This window comes from Canis lupus, chromosome 7 (assembly GCF_003254725.2).
Source record: "Canis lupus dingo isolate Sandy chromosome 7, ASM325472v2, whole genome shotgun sequence".
In the NCBI taxonomy this organism is placed as follows: domain Eukaryota; kingdom Metazoa; phylum Chordata; class Mammalia; order Carnivora; family Canidae; genus Canis; species Canis lupus.
Genome location: NC_064249.1, coordinates 1,010,158 through 1,030,600, shown reverse-complemented (window position 1 = coordinate 1,030,600; position 20,443 = coordinate 1,010,158). Strand labels below are relative to the sequence as shown.

The 20,443-nt window shown below is 51.3% G+C and overlaps 1 protein-coding gene across 3 annotated transcripts; it reads left to right on the top strand.

Moving 5' to 3' along the window:
* The first annotated feature begins 1,989 nt into the window (after positions 1-1,989).
* On the top strand, positions 1,990-20,382 carry LOC112667064 (arginyl aminopeptidase). 3 transcript variants are annotated; one of them, XM_049112003.1, is made up of 11 exons: positions 1,990-2,007; positions 6,412-6,552; positions 6,863-7,011; positions 12,091-12,207; positions 12,830-13,065; positions 15,399-15,512; positions 16,423-16,535; positions 16,713-16,821; positions 17,881-18,105; positions 18,891-19,033; positions 19,781-20,382. In XM_049112003.1, exons 3-11 carry the CDS (start codon positions 6,887-6,889, stop codon positions 19,937-19,939), a joined length of 1,341 nt encoding a protein of 446 aa, XP_048967960.1. In that variant the 5' UTR covers positions 1,990-2,007; positions 6,412-6,552; positions 6,863-6,886; the 3' UTR covers positions 19,940-20,382. The 3 variants fall into 3 exon arrangements, with proteins under 3 accessions (XP_048967960.1, XP_048967959.1, XP_025314325.1); XM_025458540.3 differs by lacking the exon at positions 1,990-2,007 and adding an exon at positions 2,201-2,686; XM_049112002.1 differs by lacking the exons at positions 1,990-2,007; positions 15,399-15,512 and adding an exon at positions 2,199-2,686.
* Positions 20,383-20,443: the final 61 nt, after the last annotated feature.

Sequence of the window (20,443 nt, the reverse complement as noted above, 5' to 3'; positions counted from 1 at the left end):
ACACATACTTAAGAAAACCCCATATTTATCTCTAAATCTACTCTCCTCCTTATAATACAAGCAGCTTGGAATGGTTCAACTCCAGCTACCGCTTCTCTTCTTATGTTCTTTTTGGCTAATATTCTTGTTTCACTCTGATTCCCTCATGTAAACATTATTAATATATTATTATAATTGTTTTATACAATGTTTGTTTAAACTCACCCACTTTTTTTTTTTTTTTTTTGCCTATGCTTTCTGTATCTCATTCCTTCCTTGTGTGAACATTTTCCTTCTTCAGGTAATTCCTTTAGTCAACAATTCTCAGTTGACAGTTGTTTTTTTCTCAGTATTTTGAACATAATACCTCTGGCTTCCATTGTTGTTAATGACAGCTCTGCTGTTAGTCCAATTTCCAATCATCATTCTTTTATAAGTAATCTGTCTTTTTCTTTGGTTGTTCTTAAGATTTCCTTTATGTCTTAGACTTCCTCAATTTTACTAAAGCATGTCTATATGTAGATTTTTTTGTTTGGAATTGGTTTTGACCTTTAAACCTATAAAACTACGTTTTTCATTAATTCTAGAAGATTTTAAGCTATTATTTTGAAATATGCAAGCTGTGTTGCATTCTAAACATTAAAAAGTAAGTAAATCAATAATGAAAGCAGTTTGGGGGAGAGGTGGGTTGTGTCTACAGTGTCTTTCTACAGAGTAGAAGGCCTTTCTGAATCTGCTGTGAGTTGTTGCAGATACCATCTAGAGGTAAACCAGAAACCGGGAGGGAGCCATGCAGGGAAGCAGAAATGGGAACAGTGGGAATACACTGAGGAAGAAATTAAGGCTAAAAGAAGAAACCTAACTCCATAAATATTTTCTCCCACAGCTTCTTGCTCCAGCAATATTTAACTGGAAAGATCAGGCTATGTGTTTCTCCCTTGTGTTCCACAACATATTGTTCTTCTCAGAGAATAGCACAGCACATGGAATTGTCATGATGTGGTTTTGTTTTTTTTTTTGTTTTTTGTTTTTTGTTTTTTGTCTGTAAGTTAAAATGTGAGCTAGACTGTGAACAACACCAGCAGAGAGACTGTGCCAGATTTGTTAAAACTGTATCCCCAACACCCAACCTAGTGGCTGGTGTATAGTTGATGCTCAACTAAAAACACATTGCATCAGGGAATGAATAATTTGGAGGCAGTTGTATTATTGGAAGTCTGTTACCAACTACTGTGCTCAATGCCGCAGAAGAGTTGCTTTTTCAAAAAAAAAAAAACTTGGATTTCACTAATAAGTTAAAAGATTTTTTCACTAATAAGTTAAAACACTGACCTTATATGGAATTTAAAAAAACTACCATAAGTATTTCATAAAACAAAATTTTAACACTATAATAGTAGGTAACACATGATAGGATTCTATTACCTTTTATGAAAAACTTCCTATGTTGTCTTTTTAAAAACCTAATTTGAATCAGTGAAATATCATCGACTAGCTCCTTATTCACAGAAGGGCTATTGCAACCCTATTCATACAGAAAAGATACAAAATATAAGGCAAAGGTACCCCTAGCTCAATATGCTTTACAATACAATAGGGGAAATAAAACTCACAGGACGGACAGCCAAGCATCACGCCGTAACGTGCGCGTTCACTATTCCTTGGCAGAAGAAGGAAAGGTAAGTGTGCTTGGAGCTCCTGGGGATGAACCTTGATCTGCTGTGGGATTGAGCTATTACTCCTATCTTACAGGTGCAGAAAGGGGCTTGGAGAGGTTCACCTTTGGGTGATTGCCCAAGGTGTCACGCGGCCCTAATGATCGGTCCAGCGCGGAGTGTGAGATCTCAAACTCAGACTCTTCCAACCCAGGGCTCCATCCACGTCCCGCTACCTTCCTGGAAGATCGGGAACCGAAACGTCCGCAGAGAAAGGTGTGCTACTTGGGACGACGGCAACAGCGCAGTAGGATGAGCCTGGACAATTGTGGACCGGACTATCCCACTGTACCTTTCTGCCCACGGTGCTCAGGTACCCCGGACAGGCTGGAAGTTGGGGACTTGGAGAGCAAGGGCGGGGCGGGGCGTTAGGTCAGGTCTCGGGTTTGGAGAGGGGCGTGACCCAGCCCGGGCCTCCCTGGGGGCTGGGCCTGCGGGCTCGGGGCGGAGCCTGAGGGGCGGGGCTTCCCCGGGGCGGGGCTTCCCCGGGGCGGTCGGAGGCGCGGGGCGGCTTCCCCGCGGCGGCTCAACGGCGCGGCGGGACCATGGCGAGCGACGGGGGTTCGAGCGGCTCCTCGGCGGCCCCGCGGCCGCTCCACTCTGCGCAGGCGGTGGACGTGGCCTCGGCCTCCAACTTCCGGGCTTTCGAGATGCTGCACTTGCACCTGGACCTGCGGGCCGAGTTCGGGCCTCCGGGCCCGGGCCCCGGGAGCAGGGGCCTGAGCGGCACGGCGGTCCTGGACCTGCGCGGCCTGCTGCCCCAGGGCGCCACCGAGCTGCGGCTCGACGCGCACCCGTGCCTGGAGGTGACGGCGGCCACGCTGCGGCGGCTGCGGCCCGGCCCGGGGGAGCCGCCCGCCGAGCCCGTGCCCTTCCACGCGCAGCCCTTCTCGCACTACGGCCAGGCCCTGTGCGTGGCCCTGCCGCGGCCCTGCCCGCCCGGCGAGCGCTTCCAGGTTCTGCTCACCTACCGCGTCGGGGAGGGACCCGGGGTGAGTGCGCCCCGGCCCGCCCCAGGGGGAGGCCGAGGGTGATGCCGAGCTCCGGGGCACGCCCCGCGCTCCGGCACCTCGGCGCCCCTCCCGCGCCCCTCCGCGCCCCTCCGCGCCCCTCCCGCGCCCCCCGCCCCGCCCCGCCCGCCCGCGCCCCTCCCGCCCTGCCTCCCTCGGGCCGCGGCCGGCCTGCAGCTGCCCCCTCGTGCCTTGCCCGGTCCCCGCCGCTCCTCCCCTGGGCTCTGGCCGCCTGTCCGCGCTGCTCCCCCGTCTGCCTGCCGCCCCCTCCCGCAGACGCGCCCCTGCCCTGCGCGCCCTTCCGGAGAACCGGCTGCTCCTAAAGCGGCCTGGACGTCTCCCTGAGCGCTGGGGCCTAGGTCCCTGAGAGCTGCTGTAGTTCTTCCCGTGCGGCAGCCCTGGACGCGGCCGGCTGATGAGCCCCGGGCGCTGGCTCGGCCCTTTGTGCTGCGCGCTCGGTGCCCCGCGCTGAAAGAACCCTGAACCCCAGAGGGTGGTTGCCTTTTCTTCTGCAAAGTCCTAGGCTTGTTTAACGGAAGAATTTGAGTAAAAACGGGAACTACAACTAGGCTGTACTAGGCTTTGTCATAACTTGGCCCTGTTATTACTCTTGACTGACTCAAATACTGATGGACTCTTAAATATTACATTTCCGGGGTGGGGGGCAGATATGGGAAGTAAAAGGATGGATGGTTATCTGGCTTGCGTTTGTAAGAGTTGGAAGCTCCTTCCTAGAGAGTCCTGAGGCTGCGGTTGCTTTCTCAGGAAGGATGGGTTACAAGTGTCCCCGGGAGGCTCCCTGCCTGCAATCCAAGTCTACTTATCTGGCTAGCAGTTCCTTTCGCTTAGAGCTGGCTCAAAGGGCAGTTCTGTTTCCATCTGTAACTAACTACTCAGGAAATAAATGAACCTGTGATAGAACTTGTTTAAAAAACGAGAAGTCCAAAGCAATTCCAATTAACCTCTAAGGCTCCAAAGAAAAAAAACCCAGTGCCCTCTAAGGATAACATAACATCAGTAAATGCATTTGGTTGCCCTGTTATGTTCTAGTTTCTGGCTTGGGGTGGGAATGAGGAATTAAACAGGATAGCTGGAAAAAAAAATAAACAGGATAGCTGGAAAAATAAAGCCCTCTCTGAAAGTGGCACCTCATGTTAGACTGAGTACTAAATGGCTTTCATCAGAGCCCTAACAGCGGAGATTCCCACTTTGCACTACATTCAGGGCACTTGTATGTATTCCTTCTTCTCATGGCCACCATCCTAAGTGAGAGCTCTCCCCGTAATCACTGTAGGTAACAGCCGCACCCTGACTTTAGACTCTTTTTTACATAGTGGAAGTACTTACACTACCAGCCTCCTTCATTCTCTCCCCTGTCATTATAAACAAACAAACAACAAAAAAACCTCAACTAAAGATGATGATGAAGGACTTACAGTATGGCGGAGAGGATGACCGGTGTTTATTAAAATGCGCCAGGTACTAGTCTATATGCTTGACAGAAGTTAAATGAGTTATCTTTGTCTAAGTGCCTGAAACAGTGCCTGGCACCTAGTGAATACTGTGTGTTAGCTCTTATTGTCAACTCATTAAAGTTCTTTCATTAATATAATTAAAAACAGTTTAGGGATGCCTGAGTGGCTCAGCCAGTTAAGTGGCCCAATTCTTGATTTCAGCTTGAGGCATGATCTCAGGGTTGTGAGATTGAGCCCTGTGGTGCCCTGGCTCTCTGTGCTGGGTGTGGAGCCTGCTTGAGATTCTGTCCAAAAATATTAAAAACCATTAGATTAACAAGAAAAGTGAGCAGATAGTACAGTTTCCATATACCCTTCCACACAGTTTACTCTATTAGCATTTTGCAAGTCTGGTACATCTGTTACAATTAATGAACCAATACTGATACAGTGTTATTAACTAAAGCTCAGAGCTTTTTTTTTTTTTCTTCTTCAGATTTTCTTAGTTTTCATTTAATACTTTCTCTGTTTCAGGATCGCATCCAGAATACCATAATATCTTTAGTTCTCATGTATCCTTAGGCTCCCCTTGGCTATGAAAATTTCTCAGACTTTCCGTGTTTTTGATGACCCTGAGAGTTTTGAGTATTGGTCTGATACATTGTAGGATGCCTCTCTGTTGAAATTTGTCTTTCCCATGATCAGACAGGGGTTATTAAAAAATAAAAAATAAAATTTATTTTTTTACAGCAATTTTAGGTTCACAGCAAAATTTCATGGAATGTCACAAACGTACAGTGCTGTCTTCACATCATATTGAGAATACATAGTATCAACATAATTTGTGACTGGTTGATGGTGACCTCACTCACCTGGCTGAGACACTGCTGTTTCTGCACTGTGACATTTCTTTCTCCTCCTTTCCATCTGTATTATACTCTTTGGAAGGAGACTCATTGACATTTTCACACACACTACAAAAGAAACTGAAGCAAATAAAAAGCCAGCATCTCCATGTGCTGTCCTTATGCCTCTTAAAAGCAGGTCTCAAATACCCGTGTTCAAAGCCTTTCCACCTGCCGTGAGGCATGCCCCCCACCTCTGTATCTGAAACCTACCTCCAGTTCCCAGAGACCTGCCCGTCCGTGCCTTTCTCCATGTTGCTGTCCACCGCCTTAAGAATGTTTTCTCCCTTCCAACCATCTCAGTCCTACTCATCTTTAAACCAGAAAGTTTCGCTTCCCGTATGAAAGGTTGCCAGAGTTATGTAATCGGTTTCTAAATTCTAAGTGGCTTTTGGTGCTGACATATCCAGCAAACCCTCCCCCCCTCCAGTTACATCTATATTGTAAGTGAACTTTTTGCTGTAGGCAAAAATTGGATTTGTGATAATCACTCAGATTTGCTCTTTGTTAAAGGCTAACAGGAAACAAATTAAGAAGTATATACTTCTTAGCCCTGGCACCTGGCTGGCTCAGGTGGTAGAATGTGCAACTCTTGATCTCGGGCTTGTAAGTTTGAGCCCCACGTTGGGTGCAGAGATTACTTAAAAGTAAAATCTTTAAAAGAAAAAAATAATTATATATAGCCAATGCCTATAGTATACATCTATTCTGAAAGGGTAAGTTTCAGGAATGGAGAACATGTATCCATCACAGACTCCTCCCACTTCATTTCTGCATTTCTATGCCTTTTATCACAAGTTCAAATACAGCTGCTTCCTCATTGGTTTTTTGTTTGTTTGTTTTAAGATTTTATTTATGTATTCATGAGAGACCCAGAGAGAGACAGAGACACGGGTAGAGGGAGAAGCAGGCTCCCTGCGGGGAGCCCGATGTGGGACTCGATCCCGGGACCCCAGGTCACGACCTGAGCCGAAGGCAGACGCTCAACCCTGAGCCAGGCGTCCCTGTTTGTTTTTTAACGAGAAACTATTACAGTGTGAAGGACTCAGAGGAGGAAGATAGGATGCCAGGGTCAGAGGCCATGTCTGGAACTCTTGAGATACCCAATGGGATGTGAGAAACAGACCCTTTGTAGTGTTTCTACCATGTGAAGTGGACGCCATACCTTGGCATGGATTCTAGGGTGGATTAAATACACAGTAGGAGAGAACTTCCCAGTCAGGGCTAAACTGCTGGCAGGATTGTAAGGATTACCTAAAATTCTCCCAGGCCAGCCAGCCACTTTTCTCTGGCTGGACTGAACTCATGTAGGGGGTGTCAGTTTTGAAATGTTCTTTTATTCTCTTAGGTTTGCTGGTTGGCTCCTGAGCAGACAGCAGGAAAGGAGAAGCCTTTTGTCTATACCCAGGGTCAGGCTGTCCTAAACCGGGCCTTCTTCCCTTGCTTCGACACTCCTGCAGTGAAATGCAGATATTCTGCTCTTGTTGAGGTAAGGGGGCTAAAGTTAAGTGCACCTGCTCTTGGGATTGAAAATATAATTTCAGATCTATCTGATTACCTTTCAGCTGTTAAATTGTTACATCCATCCAGTGGCACCTCTGCAAAATTCCCCCAAGGACAGGAATATTATTTGTGTTAAATGCCACCAGCTTAGCACAAGTTTAGTTTCTTGAATCTTTTTGTTCTCCAAAATGGGCTCCAGGTCATCGCTATCACTATGCAGGTTGTCAGCCATGCTGTTCTTCGAGCAAATCAGGAGACTCTCCAGGTAAAATCTCCTAAGCTTTCTCTCTTGTCAGGTCCCAGATGGCTTCACAGCTGTGATGAGTGCTAGCACCTGGGAGAAGAGAGGTCCTAATAAGTTCTTCTTCCAGATGTGTCAGCCCATCCCCTCCTATCTGATAGCCTTGGCCATCGGAGATCTGGTTTCGGCTGAAGTTGGACCCAGGTAGGAAACAAGACCCCCACAGGCAAGATTGGACTGACCTTGAGGCCAGGAGGCCTCTGACCAATGGCCCAGCTGGGATGGTTCTTGGGACAGTCTTGCATCCTCTCTGAATGGACAGCTTCTCTGCAGCCCAGAGGCGTGTGGCATGTGTACAGAGGGAGGAAGTCTTCTCTTTCTGCCTTCCCTCCCTGCTCTCTCCCACTCTAATCCTGCTGTCTAGCTAGAATCAGGTCATCAGTCCTGCTACCAGTAGCTTCTGTCCTGGGCCACCTTGTGGGGTGCAGGTAGGCACCAAGCCAGAAATTTTAGAAGACTGATCTTTATTAGTATCTTTTAGTTCTGAATTCCCTTCTAGCAATTGTATTTGCTTTTTAATCTTTGTACCGAATGTCCCCATTTTCTCTAGCACTTAATTCCTGGAAATATACAACTTTGATCTCATTGTTCGCCTCAGGAGAGGAAAGTGGGAGCTCCTTTTTTGTGTGCTCCAGATGAATAAACCTGAACCCGTGGTGGCAGAGATCCTCCGGGAAATCAGATGGGTTTGATGGCGATAAAGAAGGATTTTGTAAGGTTTCCTGCGAAAAGAAACTTGACCGGGAGTGTAGGTTTTTCCTGGCTCTCATATTATCTGCCAGTCCAGTGTAATCCTGATGTAAAACGATCAGAGGTTGGATAGTAAAGCTGTGGCGCATTTCCTGGCTCTGTTGCTGTGACCTCGCAGCTCCTGGGGGTGATGGTATCCTTGATGGCATTGGTCACAAGCGTCAGACTTCATAGCTGGGCTCAGCAGCACTGCTCAGATCATGAATCCTAGTTCCTGGGTTTCAGAGAGAATGATAGGTGGGATGCCACTGGCATGTGTCCCCGCACACACAGTGCAAACAATACCAATCTAGAAAGAGCAGGTGCTCTCTTGCCATGAAGGGCAGTCTTTCTGGCACATAGGGTAGTAGATAAGCAAAGGAGTGTCAGCGTTGGCAGTTGACAGGAAAATAGATAAGGAAAGTCGTTTTAGAGAAGTTACTCTTACTAAGGTTCTGTTAGTAAGAGTATGAGCTATTAATGAGGAATGAAAGAAAAATGTATTCCAAACACACCAGAGAATGCTGATTTTTTTTTTTCTGAGCCGTCTGTAATAAAACAACAATATAATACATCAGTCCAGGTGATAGAATCCATTTGACTGGTGCTGATGACTTATTACTTCTCTTATCAGGCAGATGGTCCTTGCCTCTTGGAGCACAGCCTAGGGTCTTGTGAAGGCGAGTTAGATGAGAAGGTCATCTGGCAGACTTTGCCGCCAGTCCCAGTGGCTGTTACCACGGGATGGAAGTCCTGGGCAGAAGAGTTGGTGGATATATCTCAGTCATATTTTACGTATAATCTCTTCAGGGTGGGAATGGGGAGTGGAGGTTACTATTGTCTCCATTTCACAGATAAGCACGCTGAGGCTTCTGGTGGAATTGCTTGTGCAAAGTCACATCGTTAGCAGAACTGGAATTCCAACCGAGGCATTTCTATTGCAAATCCCGTGCTTGTTACGACAGATTACTGGTGATAAAACTCCAGCTGGACTGAGAGCATTCCAGTTTGTTTTGACAGAAATCTGTGTAGTGGAGGAGGTATCTTGGATGCTCCCTGTCTAGCCTGGCCTTCACCTTCTAGTTGTAGCAAGCTGACATGGCCTGGGATAAAGGACTTTGCTAGTTGTGATATCCAAGCTGATCACAAAGCAATTCCTTGAGGACTCTTACTCCTGTATCATGGTCTTTTCTCAGCCTGGTACCCTGTCACATCATCTTTGGTGACTTTTTTCTCCATCGGGATTACCTGTCCCAACGCCCAGGATCGAGGGTGGCTTCAGGTTTCCTCTCCCCCTGACTCAACCCCTTACAGTCATGGGCGCGCTCTGCAGCCTGGGGCCTAGCCGAGGGCATTCGCGTGAACTGTCTGTGGCAGCGATTTTAAACACCTTCCGCTCATTCATTCTCTGACCTCACCCTCTTGACCTCCTGGCCCCCTGGTGGCCTCATTCCCACTACATCTGCTTTGCAAGCTCACCGAGGCCTTAATTCCTGCAAGCTGTGCATTTCCTCCTGGGCAGCCAGCCTCTTGTGGCCGGTCCATCTTTTCTCTGTGGCCCCAGGTGTGGGGTTGATCCTCTCCTCCCAACACCGGGGCCACTTTGCAAACTATGCTGCTGCTCTAACTTCCAGCCCCGGGGCCTCCTGTCCCTCTTCTCTGCTTCTGTGCCTGGGTGTCTGAGAGAAGGAGAAGTAATGCAGCTGTGCATACTGGTTCTATGACCCATTTCTGGTTTCTTGGTGAAAAGTTGGAATTAAAAGTCGAAATAGACATTCATGTGGTTTTCAAGAAAAACAGAGCAAACGTAGTCTTCAACTACAGATAAGCTTCCAATATTGCTCACCAGTCCTTTTATTTATCTTTCTAGCTGACTGTCCTTAAATGAAGACTTTCCCCTTCAATTTTCCAATTCAAACACCAGACCCTCACTCCAAGCAGATATCTTGTCTCCTACTTTAGTGAGAATATTTAATGCATCAGATATAGTTATGTCAGCTTCCTGTTTTTCATGTAAAAGCCATTTTCATCCTTCCCCTTTTCCCCTCTGGACTCTGAAGAGGGGTCCATCCTATTTAAAGCCAGATCTCTGCATCTGAGCCATCCTTGGTTCTGTGCCAAACAAAGCAAAAAGCAAACTCATTGACTCCACCTTCCCTCCTAGCACACTACCTTCTGCTCCCCTTCTTAGCCAGGTTTCTTAGAAGAGTAGCCTTTATGCTCACCCACCCCCCATGGACTACTTGGACCCGTGGAAATCCAGCACCTCTCCCCGTTGTGCCACAGAAACTCCTGTAGTGAGAGAGGCCACTGGCCCCACCATGTAAAGCACATGGCTCCTCAGTCCTTGTCTCGGCGTTCTATGCTTTTTCTTCTGCCTCCGTTGACCCACCTCTGGCTCCTGTGACTCAATTCTGTCCCAGTTCCAGGACTGCCCGGTTCCTCCTCCTGGTCTCTGTTGTGGGCTCTTCTCTGCCCAGCCCGCCATGTGCTGGTGTCACCCAAGACTCTGTTCTGGGCCCCTTCTCTTCTGCTACATACTTTTCTTGGGAATATGTACTCGCTTGTGTAATTTAAAGGTATCTTCTGGGTACTGCCACTCGAGTGATCTCTCAGGGCTCAATCTGATAATACCACTTATTGGTTTAAAATGCTCTTGTGGTGGGACACCTGGGGGGCTCAGCATTTGACCTTTGGCTCAGGTTGTGAGTTCTGGGATCAAGTCCTACATCGGGCTCCCTATAGGAGCTCCCTCTGCCTGTGTCTCTGCCTCTCTCTGTGTCTCTCATGAATAAATAAATAAAATCTTTAAAAAATATTTTTAAAAAATAAAAATAAATACAGTGCTCTCATGGCTGTGGAGGTCCAACTGTGTCACGTGGCCTGTTGGGCCCTTTGTGACTGGAGCTCTGAGAACCTCCCTCCCTGCCCTTCCCCTCCTCGCCCCATCCGCCGTCTGATGATGAGTGCTCCAGTGGCCCAGACTGTCCGTGGCTCCTCTCCTGCACGTACCATTTCCACTGCTAGGCTCTTGTGTCTGCTACTTGGGAAGCACCTGCTCTTTCTCCTCCTGCTAGAACAGTCCCTGAGCCTCTGCAGGGCCCAGGAGGAAGCCTTCCCTCTCCCCTGACCCGGAATCGTCTACTTTGCCATCTTCTTCTCCATCCAGTATGTCCGTGTAGGAGGACAGTGCTGTGGAACATCCAGAAGCTCTTGGCCAGGGTGCAGTCTTGGGCTACAGGACCCTTGAACTCTGAGGTCAGCTCATCCTTGAATTCAGTGAACAGCCTTGGGCTAATCACCTCCCTTCTCAGCCCAGACTTTCTGTGGGGCTAGATCTTGATTTTTACCCCCTTTCCACCTTGTTTCCCCTTCTCCCCCCCCCCCTTTTTTTGAAGATTGATTTATTTTGAGAGAGAGAGAGAGAGCACAAATGGGAGGGGCAGAGGGAGAGAAAGAACCTCAAGCAGACTCCTTGCAGAGCCTGACACGAGGCTCAATCTCATGACCTGAGCTGAAACCAAGAGTCGATTGCTTACCCACTGAGCCACCCAGGCGCCCCTCCCCTTCTTTTTATTTTGCAAATTTCATACAGATAATTGAGAAAGCAATGCATTGAACGCCTGCATGCTCATCCATTTTGCCATATTAGTTTCATTTATTAATATCAGTTTTTTGGTGTGGATTCATTTTTGGTTTTGCTTGGCCATTTAGAAGCAAGCCAGTCAGGATGCCTCTCCTAAAAATAAAGACATTCTCTCTTACAAGCACAATTGCCACTGCCGTTCCCAGATAGTCACACATTTTTTTTTTAAGATTTTTATTTTATTTACTCGTGAGAGATACTGAGCAAGAGAGAGAGAGAGAGGCAGAGGCATAGGCAGAGGGAGAAGCAGGCTCCATGCACCGGGAGCCCGACGTGGGACTCGATCCCGGGTCTCCAGGATCACGCCGTGGGCTGCAGGTGGCCCTAATCGGCTGTACCACTGGGGCTGCCCGATAGTCACACTTTTCTATTAATGTTAGTGTGGGGTTACCCCTGGAGTTGCTTTCACTTCCCCGGGTTGTGAGAATCACCACGGGGAGGAGGAAACCAGCTTTCACTGTGTGAGCCCCTGTATGAAGGGCTTTTATATACTGTCTTCTTTCCTCTTTCCCGCTCGCTTCACAGATGGGCACACTGAGACTCAGAGAGGTCAGTGACTTACAAGGTCACATTTGGTGTTGGAGACAGAAAATTATGGCGCCGTGAGTTTGAGCCTGTTGCACACGGGAGGCAGTTCCTCCTTGTCGCTGTGTTGGGTTCTTATTTATCAGGTGTGGCACGCAGTCTCTCGGCCCATGTAGGGGATCCGACGTTGCACCTCCTGCCTCTGTGGCTGGCCACAGTGTCACATTCATTTGGCTCAAATATGCAACTGCCAGGTTTCTGCGGGTGCTTTCAGGATCGAGTCTCCAAGCACCATCCTGCTCCTTCTGTGTTCTTGTCTTTAGGAGCTGGGTGTGGGCTGAGCCCTGCCTGATTGACGCTGCCAAGGAGGAGTACAATGGAGTGATAGAAGAATTTCTGGCAACAGGAGAAAAACTCTTTGGACCCTACGTCTGGGGAAGGTGTGGTATCACGTCGATCCCAATGTCTTTTGTTAACCTGAGTCCCTGGTTTCCCCCTGCCTTCCTTCTGGTGCTGCTGCTTCTCCTGTCTCCTAGAGCGGAGCCAGCCCCCAATCCCAGAAGTAAAGGAGAGGAGGATGAGCAAGAGGGAGGGATAAGCCAGGCCTCATTCACTGTTGCTGAGCAGGGCATCCCGAGAGGGAGGGTTATTGAAGTGCCTTCCAGCTGCTGAGTGTGGAGTCCGGGAAATCCTGTCAGGGAACCTTTGTGACTTGGTTGCTAGAAGCAGCCACACACTCCCGTTTTCTCCTTTGACGTCTTCAGACTTTAGCTGCCTCAGATAAAAGGCTGTTAGATCTTTGTGACCCCACCTGAGACATTGTGAGCTAACCGACCGAGCTGATGGTACGGCCATACCCTGCTTGGAAGGAGAACAGGGAGGTTTCAGAGACTGGCCTTCGAGAGAGCAAAACCTGGGGAATGGGAGGTCCCAGCAAGCTGGCTGGAGGGCAGAGGACGCTGGATGTCATTTCAGTGCTGGGCTCAGGGTTACGTCTCCCAGGACTGAGAGTCCTGCCTGGGGAAGTGAGGCAGGGTCTGTGACCTCCCACTCTCTTGGCAGATATGACCTGCTCTTCATGCCACCATCCTTTCCATTTGGAGGAATGGAGAACCCTTGTCTGACCTTTGTCACCCCCTGCCTGCTAGCAGGGGACCGCTCCTTGGCCGATGTCATCATCCACGAGATCTCCCACAGTTGGTTTGGGAACCTGGTCACCAATGCCAACTGGGGTGAATTCTGGCTCAATGAAGGTTTCACCATGTATGCTCAGAGGAGGATCTCCACTGTCCTCTTTGGTAAGCCAGCGCCCAGGTGCCCGTCCTTTGCCTAGGACCCCGCGCCGCATGCTTCCACCTGTGAGGCTGGCGTGATCTCCTTTGGGGTTTTGGGACACAAGTGGGCGTGAAGGGAGGAATAGTAGTGCGGAAAGCTCGAGGGAGAGGCCAGCAAGGGCCAACTCTAGACAGAAGTTCCTTCTAAGTAAAGCAGCCCCGTGGCGTTGCATGGCATGAAATCAGTAAGCACGGGAGTGGAGGGGGTGGTCTCAGGACCTCCGTGTTGGCTGAGTGAACCCTCATCTAAGCTGAAGGCACGCTCCATGCTCTGCTCTCCCAACAGCCAGGCAACCCCTCCAGGAGAATTGCCCAGCACCGTCCACCCAGATAGCTAGTTGGTTTTACAATGAATTGTAAGATTATTATAATCATGACTTTCTATTGAACACCTACATGCCGGCTTTGTACAGGCACCTTATTAAAAATAACGTCATTTAATGGTTTTACAATAGCCTTATGAAACAGATGTTATCTCCATTTTATGTATGAGTTCACTATGACTCGAAAAGTGCGAGAAATGTGCCCCAGCCACTTAGCAGGTGAGGCCAGAACCCCAAATTGAGCCCAGGTGTGCTTTTAAGATATTTTCTCAACATTGTCTCATTATGGAAAACCTGCTATATATCAGGTATTCTAAAAATATAACATTTATTGTTTTTATTATTTCTCACATCAAAATCTATTTTGAAATATATGGGAAAGCACGCACAATACGTTTACCTATAATCTCAGTGTTCAGAGAAAATCGGTGTATATCCTTTCAAACATTTTCCTGTGTGGGTGTATGAATCATCAGACCTTCCAACTGCCTTTTTTCTTTTTTCTTTTTTTTTTTTTTGACTTGATAAAGTTAAGCGTTTTCTCAGGTCATTAAATTTTCTTCCATAAAAAAAAAAATTCTTCTATAGCTACAGAGTATGTTTCTTAACTTACTTAGTTCTAGTTATTAGGTTTTTTTTGGTTTTTCTTTTTCTTCTTTCTTTTGAGAAAGAGACTGTGTGTGAGCAGGGGGAAGGGCTGAGGGAGAGACATTCTCAAGCAGACTGTGCGAGGGGCCCATCGTGGGGCTCAGTCTCACAACCCTGAGATCATGACCTGAGCTGAAATCAGGAGTTGGACACTTAACCTGAGAGCCGCCAAAAAAACCTTGGCGGCCCTGGTTTTTTTGTATGTTTTTTTAGGAGAGGGACACACAGAGGAAGACACAAGGATAACATTTCTTTTTATTTTTTTTAAAAGATTTTATTTATTTACTCATGACAGTCACAGAGAGAGAGGAAGAGACACAGGCAGAGGGAGGAGCAGGCTCCATGCAGGGAGCCCGACGTGGGACTCGATCCCAGGACTCCAGGGTCACACCCTGAGCCAAAGGCAGACGCTCAACCCCTGAGCTGCCCAGGTGTCCCTAGGTGCCCCTGTTATTTTCTAATGAAAGAATATTTTGACAAATATTTTTTACATGTAAATGTTTATGTTTCAGATGATCTCAATGGAGGTAAATTCCTAGGAATGTAATTTCTGAGATCTGAACATTTTAAACGCTTTTTAGCACACATTGCCCATTGCACCCCCCCTCCCCCGAAAGTTTGTACAGATGTATGCTTTGATCCAGAGTATATGGAACAGGAGCCTGTTTGTGACTGTCCTACTCAGCCACTGAGGGTCCTGCAAGCAGATGTTGTGAGCCCACTGCGCAGATGAAGAAGTTGAGCCTAAGAGAGGTTGAGTAGCTCGCCCAGAGTCAGAGCACCTTGAGAGTGGCAGAGGTGGCTAGTTCGCAGCCTGGTCCCCTTCCCCTCCACCATTCCCTCTGTCATCCCTAGAGCCAGACGGACATGTAGAGACCCTTGGAAAAATTTTGGGTGACAGTTTCTCTTGTCTGATGGGAACAGCCTAGTGAAAAGAATCTGTTTTCATAGAAGATCAAATTACTATCTCTAAGAATTAAAATATTTTTATGGAGAAAGGGAACAGTCCCAGAAAAAGGTGTGTTTCCCTCATCCTCATGTATGGGCGAGCCCAAGAGCCTGAGCTCACCGCGTCGTGTGTAGCCCAGAGCAGCAGGGAGCCAGGGGCTGAGTCAGGTTCTGGGTCACGGACCCCTGTGGGCCTGGGGTTCCCCGGGGGTGGGGGTGGGGGTGGGGTGGGGTGGGAGTGGTGATGCCCTGAAGCTTCAGCGGCCAGTCGTTGACCTTGTGGCCACCAGGGGGCAGCACACCCTCTTTTGTCTGAAAAATCTACTCGGCTTGGGCGTTCTTGAGGCCTAAGGGTTCCAAGGATTCTCTTTGCCCTAGGCTCTGCCTACACCTGCTTGGAAGCTGCCACGGGGCGGGCCCTGCTTCAGCAGCACATGGAGGTCACTGGCGAGGAACACCCACTCAACAAGCTCCGCGTGAAGATCGAACCAGGTCCAGGAGGCTCCTCTGACTGCCCCTCCCCGAGATTGAGCTTGGAGCCCCAAGTTACTTGAGCTCTGTGCTGAGCGGTGCACACCTTGAATGCCATCCTGGGAAGGCGGAGCCCTCCAGAGCTCCTTTTAGCCATTTCCTGGCCTCTAGGCCAACTCAACGGAAGCCACTCCAGCCAGACAGGAGTTCTTTCTGGTTTTGTGCAGTTCGTAGTGACTTGACCATTGCTCTGCACTTGTACGGGCCCCTATCGTCTTACAGGGCTCTTTGCCATCCTTTTTCTATCAAATGAGACCTGTGGTTTTGTAGGTTGAGCATTTGCCTTCTTTTACAGAGGACGTGAGTGAGCACCCCACAAGTCAAGTGACTTGTCCAAGGTCATGTATTTTTATTTTGTGACATTTTTCTTTAGTTCCACGTATGACTAATCTAAAACCTTTCTGTGCAATTTAAGCTCACGTTCCTCGGTGCCAGTGACCATGAAAATGAACTCCCTGTAGAGTGGTCATTAGTTTATTTTGGTCTAGAACATTCGTAGAAACAACCAGTCGTTCTGGGAGGGGAGGAGGTTCAGTGTAGCTGGTGACCAAGAGGGCTTGAAAAGGCACCAAGCCCTGTGCTCAGCCCGAGAGTCAGTGGAGCCCAGTGGAGCACAGCAATCCCGGGAATAAGGAAACCTGCCAGTTCCCCTGGAAGGCCGGTTCTTTGTCCTCATATTAGGTCCGTAGACAATGACCCCTTAAGATCAACTTTGAAGTGGCTTGAGAGGGACCAAGATGGATCTGAAAACTTTCCTGGCCTTGCTGAACCCGAGGAAGCTGAAATCCGACCTCTTCCATGATTACTCATAGAACCCGGAGCTGGAGAATAGCCCAAGTGACAGGTTACAAGTGTCTGCTTTCTCTGCTAGGTGTCGACCCGGATGATACCTACAACGAGACCCCCTACGAGAAGGGCTTCTGCTTTGTGTCATACCTGGCCCACTTGGTGGGTGATCAGGATCGGTTTGACACTTTTCTCAAGGTATAGTCAACTCAGAGTCGAGGGGAGAAGGAGGAGGCGCAGAGAAGCCAGCTGGGCGAGAGTGCAGGGGTAGAGGCGGGGCCGAAGGGGCGAGGGGTTGGAGGAGAACCCGAGGAGCAGGGGGACTGTGCTCCCCCTGGGATCCAGAATGCCTGAAAAGTTCCTCCCTCCCTGCAGGCCTATGTTAATGAATTCAAATTCCAAAGTATCTTAGCTGAGGACTTTCTAGAATTCTACTTGGAATACTTCCCTGAGCTGAAGGAAAGGAGAGTGGATTCCATTCCAGGTGAGCAGGAGAGCTGGCCTGTGGGCTCCTGGGAGATAGTGGAGAAATGAGTCTAATCTGCGTCTGGGAAGACGAGGGCGGGGCGGGAAGCGTTAAATCAGCGTCCTGGTAAGTGGCAGTGAGCAGCTGCCCAGCCCGGGGCCCCGGCCCCCGTCCACGGAGAGACTCTCTGGTGTCCTCCTGGCCTGGCTTTCTCCACTTTGTTCCTTCAGTGTCTCCCCTCCGTCCCCGTTCTCCTCCATGACCCAACCCCACTGCCCGGAGAGCTGCGGGCTGTGACCCGGGGCAGCAGTACCGGCCGGCCCACCTTGCCTGCGAGCATGGGCGGCCTCGCACGGCATCCGAGGGACGGAAAATCCCGGGGGCCACCCTGCGCCCTGAGACAGACGGTGGCCTGGGATGGACAAGGCTGCTCAGGCTGGGCGCCCCGAGTCAGCCTGTCGTGGGGCTGGTGGCGCCGGCTTCCCCGACCGCTGGGACCGCTCGCCCAGGGCACCCACTCCCTGCTGCCAGGCCTCTGCTTCAAGGTCACGAGACTCCGTGGCTAGTGGCGGTTAATGATTACTGAGTGCTTGCTGCGCCGGGCGGGAGCCCTCGCCGTGTGCTTGCTTGCCTCGTCCCCCCACGGCCGCCTGCGACACGGGCCTCCTCGCCCCGCCTTGACTGGGCTCCAGATAAAGCTGAGGTGCCAGAGGCGAGTACCGGGCCTGGGTGGCGGGGCTGGGCCCGGGCAGCCTCCCAGGGCCGGAACCGCAGCCCCGCGCTCCTCTGCTGCTCTCAGGGAGCATGTGGGCGGGCCTGGCCGGGAGAGCGGTCCAGCGACGACCGCGACTCGAAGCCACCGTCTGGGTAGAGAGAGGAGCGCTCCGGTTGACGCAGCGGTCCCTGGGGGTCGGTGTAAGCGGGACGTGGCGGGAGCAAGGTGATGTCCAGTATTAGGGAGTTTGGGGCCCGTAGACGCAGACGGGAGCTCGAGGTCCAGGCGCCGCTGGAGCGAGTTGACCTTGGCGCCCGCTGCCGGGGAGTTCCGACGGCCCCCTCTCTCCTTCTGCTGAACAGGCCTTGAGTTTGATCGGTGGTTGAATAGCCCTGGCTGGCCCCCCTACCTCCCCGACCTCTCCCCCGGGGACTCCCTCATGAGGCCTGCCGAGGAGCTGGCCCAGCAGTGGGCGACCGAGGAGCTGGACATGGGGGCCATCGGAGCTGTGGCCATCTCCACCTGGAAGACCTACCAGCTGGTTTATTTCCTCGATAAGATCCTCCAGAGGTCCCCTCTGCCTCCGGGTAAGGGAAAGGGGCAAATCCACGTAAAAACGCCAGGGTTCCTTGTACACAGGGCTTGACATCAGGGACGAGGGAGACTCAGGGAGGAGGCAAGGCTCGCCCTCGGGCACCTGCCGGGTGCTGGCAGGTGGATGCAAGCACCTGGCAGGGCTGCGCCCCGGCTGACGTCAGCCATCCGCACGGGCGCCGTGGGGAATGGGATCCCAGAGCCCCGCACGCACCCACGCCTCTGAGTCCTGGTGACCGCTCGGTGCCTGGGGGCTGTGATGTGAGCCCCGTGTGACAGGGTGACCTGGGCACGAAGAGGCCACGAAGCCAACAGCTGGCAGGGCTGGGCCCTAGAAGCTCTCAGCCACTAACACATGTCGCTGCTCAGCCAGAGATAACGTGCACCCAGGGGTCCAGGGGTGTTGTAAGGAGACAGTGGAAGCCAAGGTAGCTTTCAGCAGCTCAGTGGTGGTGGGAGAAGACGGGGGCGCAGGAGACGTTAGGAGGATCCCTGTGCTTGAAGCCGGGAGGAGAGCAGGACGGGGACACGGTCTGATTACGTTGAGGGAAGTTTGGTGGAGGAGCCTTAGAAAAATGAAGGTGAGGTTGAGCCGGGCATTACCTTCCGGAGCAAGGTGAGCAGGACGGTGTAAGGTGGGCGGGTGGGAACCCCTCGACGTCGTTCCCGATGCTTTCGGGGGGCCTGTGGGCAGACACATGCCTGTTGAGGGTGGAGTTAGGCCCCTGGCTCGTGGCTCTGGTGACACCGCCAGTAAAAACCCATGTTCTTTTTTCAGGGAATGTGAAAAAACTGGCAGAGACCTACCCGAACGTCTCAAACTCCCGGAACGCGGAGCTCCGGCTCCGATGGGGCCAGATCGTCCTTAAGAATGACCACCAGGAGGATTTCTGGAAGGTGAAGGAATTTCTCCAGAGCCAGGTGAGTGACCCCACCTCCTGCCCCATTCAGGCACGCGGTGGGCCCCTCGCCTCCCCGGCCACAGTCCTGTGCGTAGAGCCTCACCGTCTGCCCCTCTGTGGACAGAGTGGGGGTGGGACGGGGTGTGGGGGGAGGACCCTGCTCAGGGTGGCCGGGGAAGGCGTTGCCATGGCGGGGAAGCCTACAGGGCTGGGGAGCTTTTCTGGGATCAGCTGGTGTGGCCTGAGGGGTCCGAGCTGGTCCAGCTAACACACTGGGAAGAAGGGTCGAGCCTCCCGTGACCCCCTTGTCACCCACCGCAGCCCGTGGGTCAGCCCCTGGCTTGGTGGCCACCCACCGACAGCCTTCCCAGCTGGGAGCCCCACTGTGCCAACCGTCCTCATTGCTGGGTTGAGTGTAGACCCCCGGGGGCGCCTGGGTGGCTCGGTCGGTTAACCGCTGACTCTCGATCTCGGCTCAGGTCTGATCTCGGTCTTGAGCTCAGGCCCTGCGTTGGGCTCCGTGCTGGGTAGACCAGCTTTAAAAAAAGGGAGAAGAAGAAGAAGGGGAGTGTAGATGCCCTGAGCTAGCAGGGGTCGGGGTGATACTAAGATCCACCCGCGGGGACCCTTGGCCCCCACGAAGACGCCAGCGTAAGAGCCGCCTGTCTGGGACCCCTCGCTGAGAGCCTCCTCCCTCTTGGTGCCTGCCGAGGCCCCGGGGCCCGCGGACTCGCTGAGCAGTGCTCAGGCCACGCGTTTCTTGCAGGGGAAGCAGAAGTATACCCTCCCGCTGTACCGCGCCATGATGGGGGGCAGCGGGGAGGCCCAGGCCCTCGCCAGGGAGACCTTCGCGGCCACTGCCAAGCAGCTCCACAGCAACGTCGTCAACTATGTCCAGCAGATCGTGGCGCCCGTGGCCACATAGAGGCTCGCGGCCCGGCCGCTGCGTCTCCAGGCTTTCCCACATTGCGGTTCTCCGGCCCACGTCCCCGTGTTTACTCCCCCGCGCGGAAGCCTGTTCCCTGGGCTTGGGTGTCGGTGGTGCTTGGCCTCTGCTCTGCTGGAAACTTCTCTGGACCAGCCGGTCCCGAGGCCAGAGAACCTTCCAGGGCTCTGGCTGCGGCTCCTGGCTCTGGTGAGGTCCCCGTCTTCTCCCTCCTCCCCACTCCCTGGAAGGAGCAGAGACGATTTTCTTATCCTACCCCTGCCCTCCCCTCCCCTCCTCTCCCCTGCCCTCCCTTGCTCTCCCCTCTCCTGCTTTCCCCTCTTCTCCCCTTTTATTTTCTTTTCTGATTCTTGAAATACTATGCAAGGGGCTATAAGTTTAATCTTTATTTTAATAAACATTTTTAAGTGACAATTATCTAAGGTGGAGGTAACGTGTGAAATTTCTTGCTTCCACATGTGCCCTCTGCTGAGCAGATGTTGT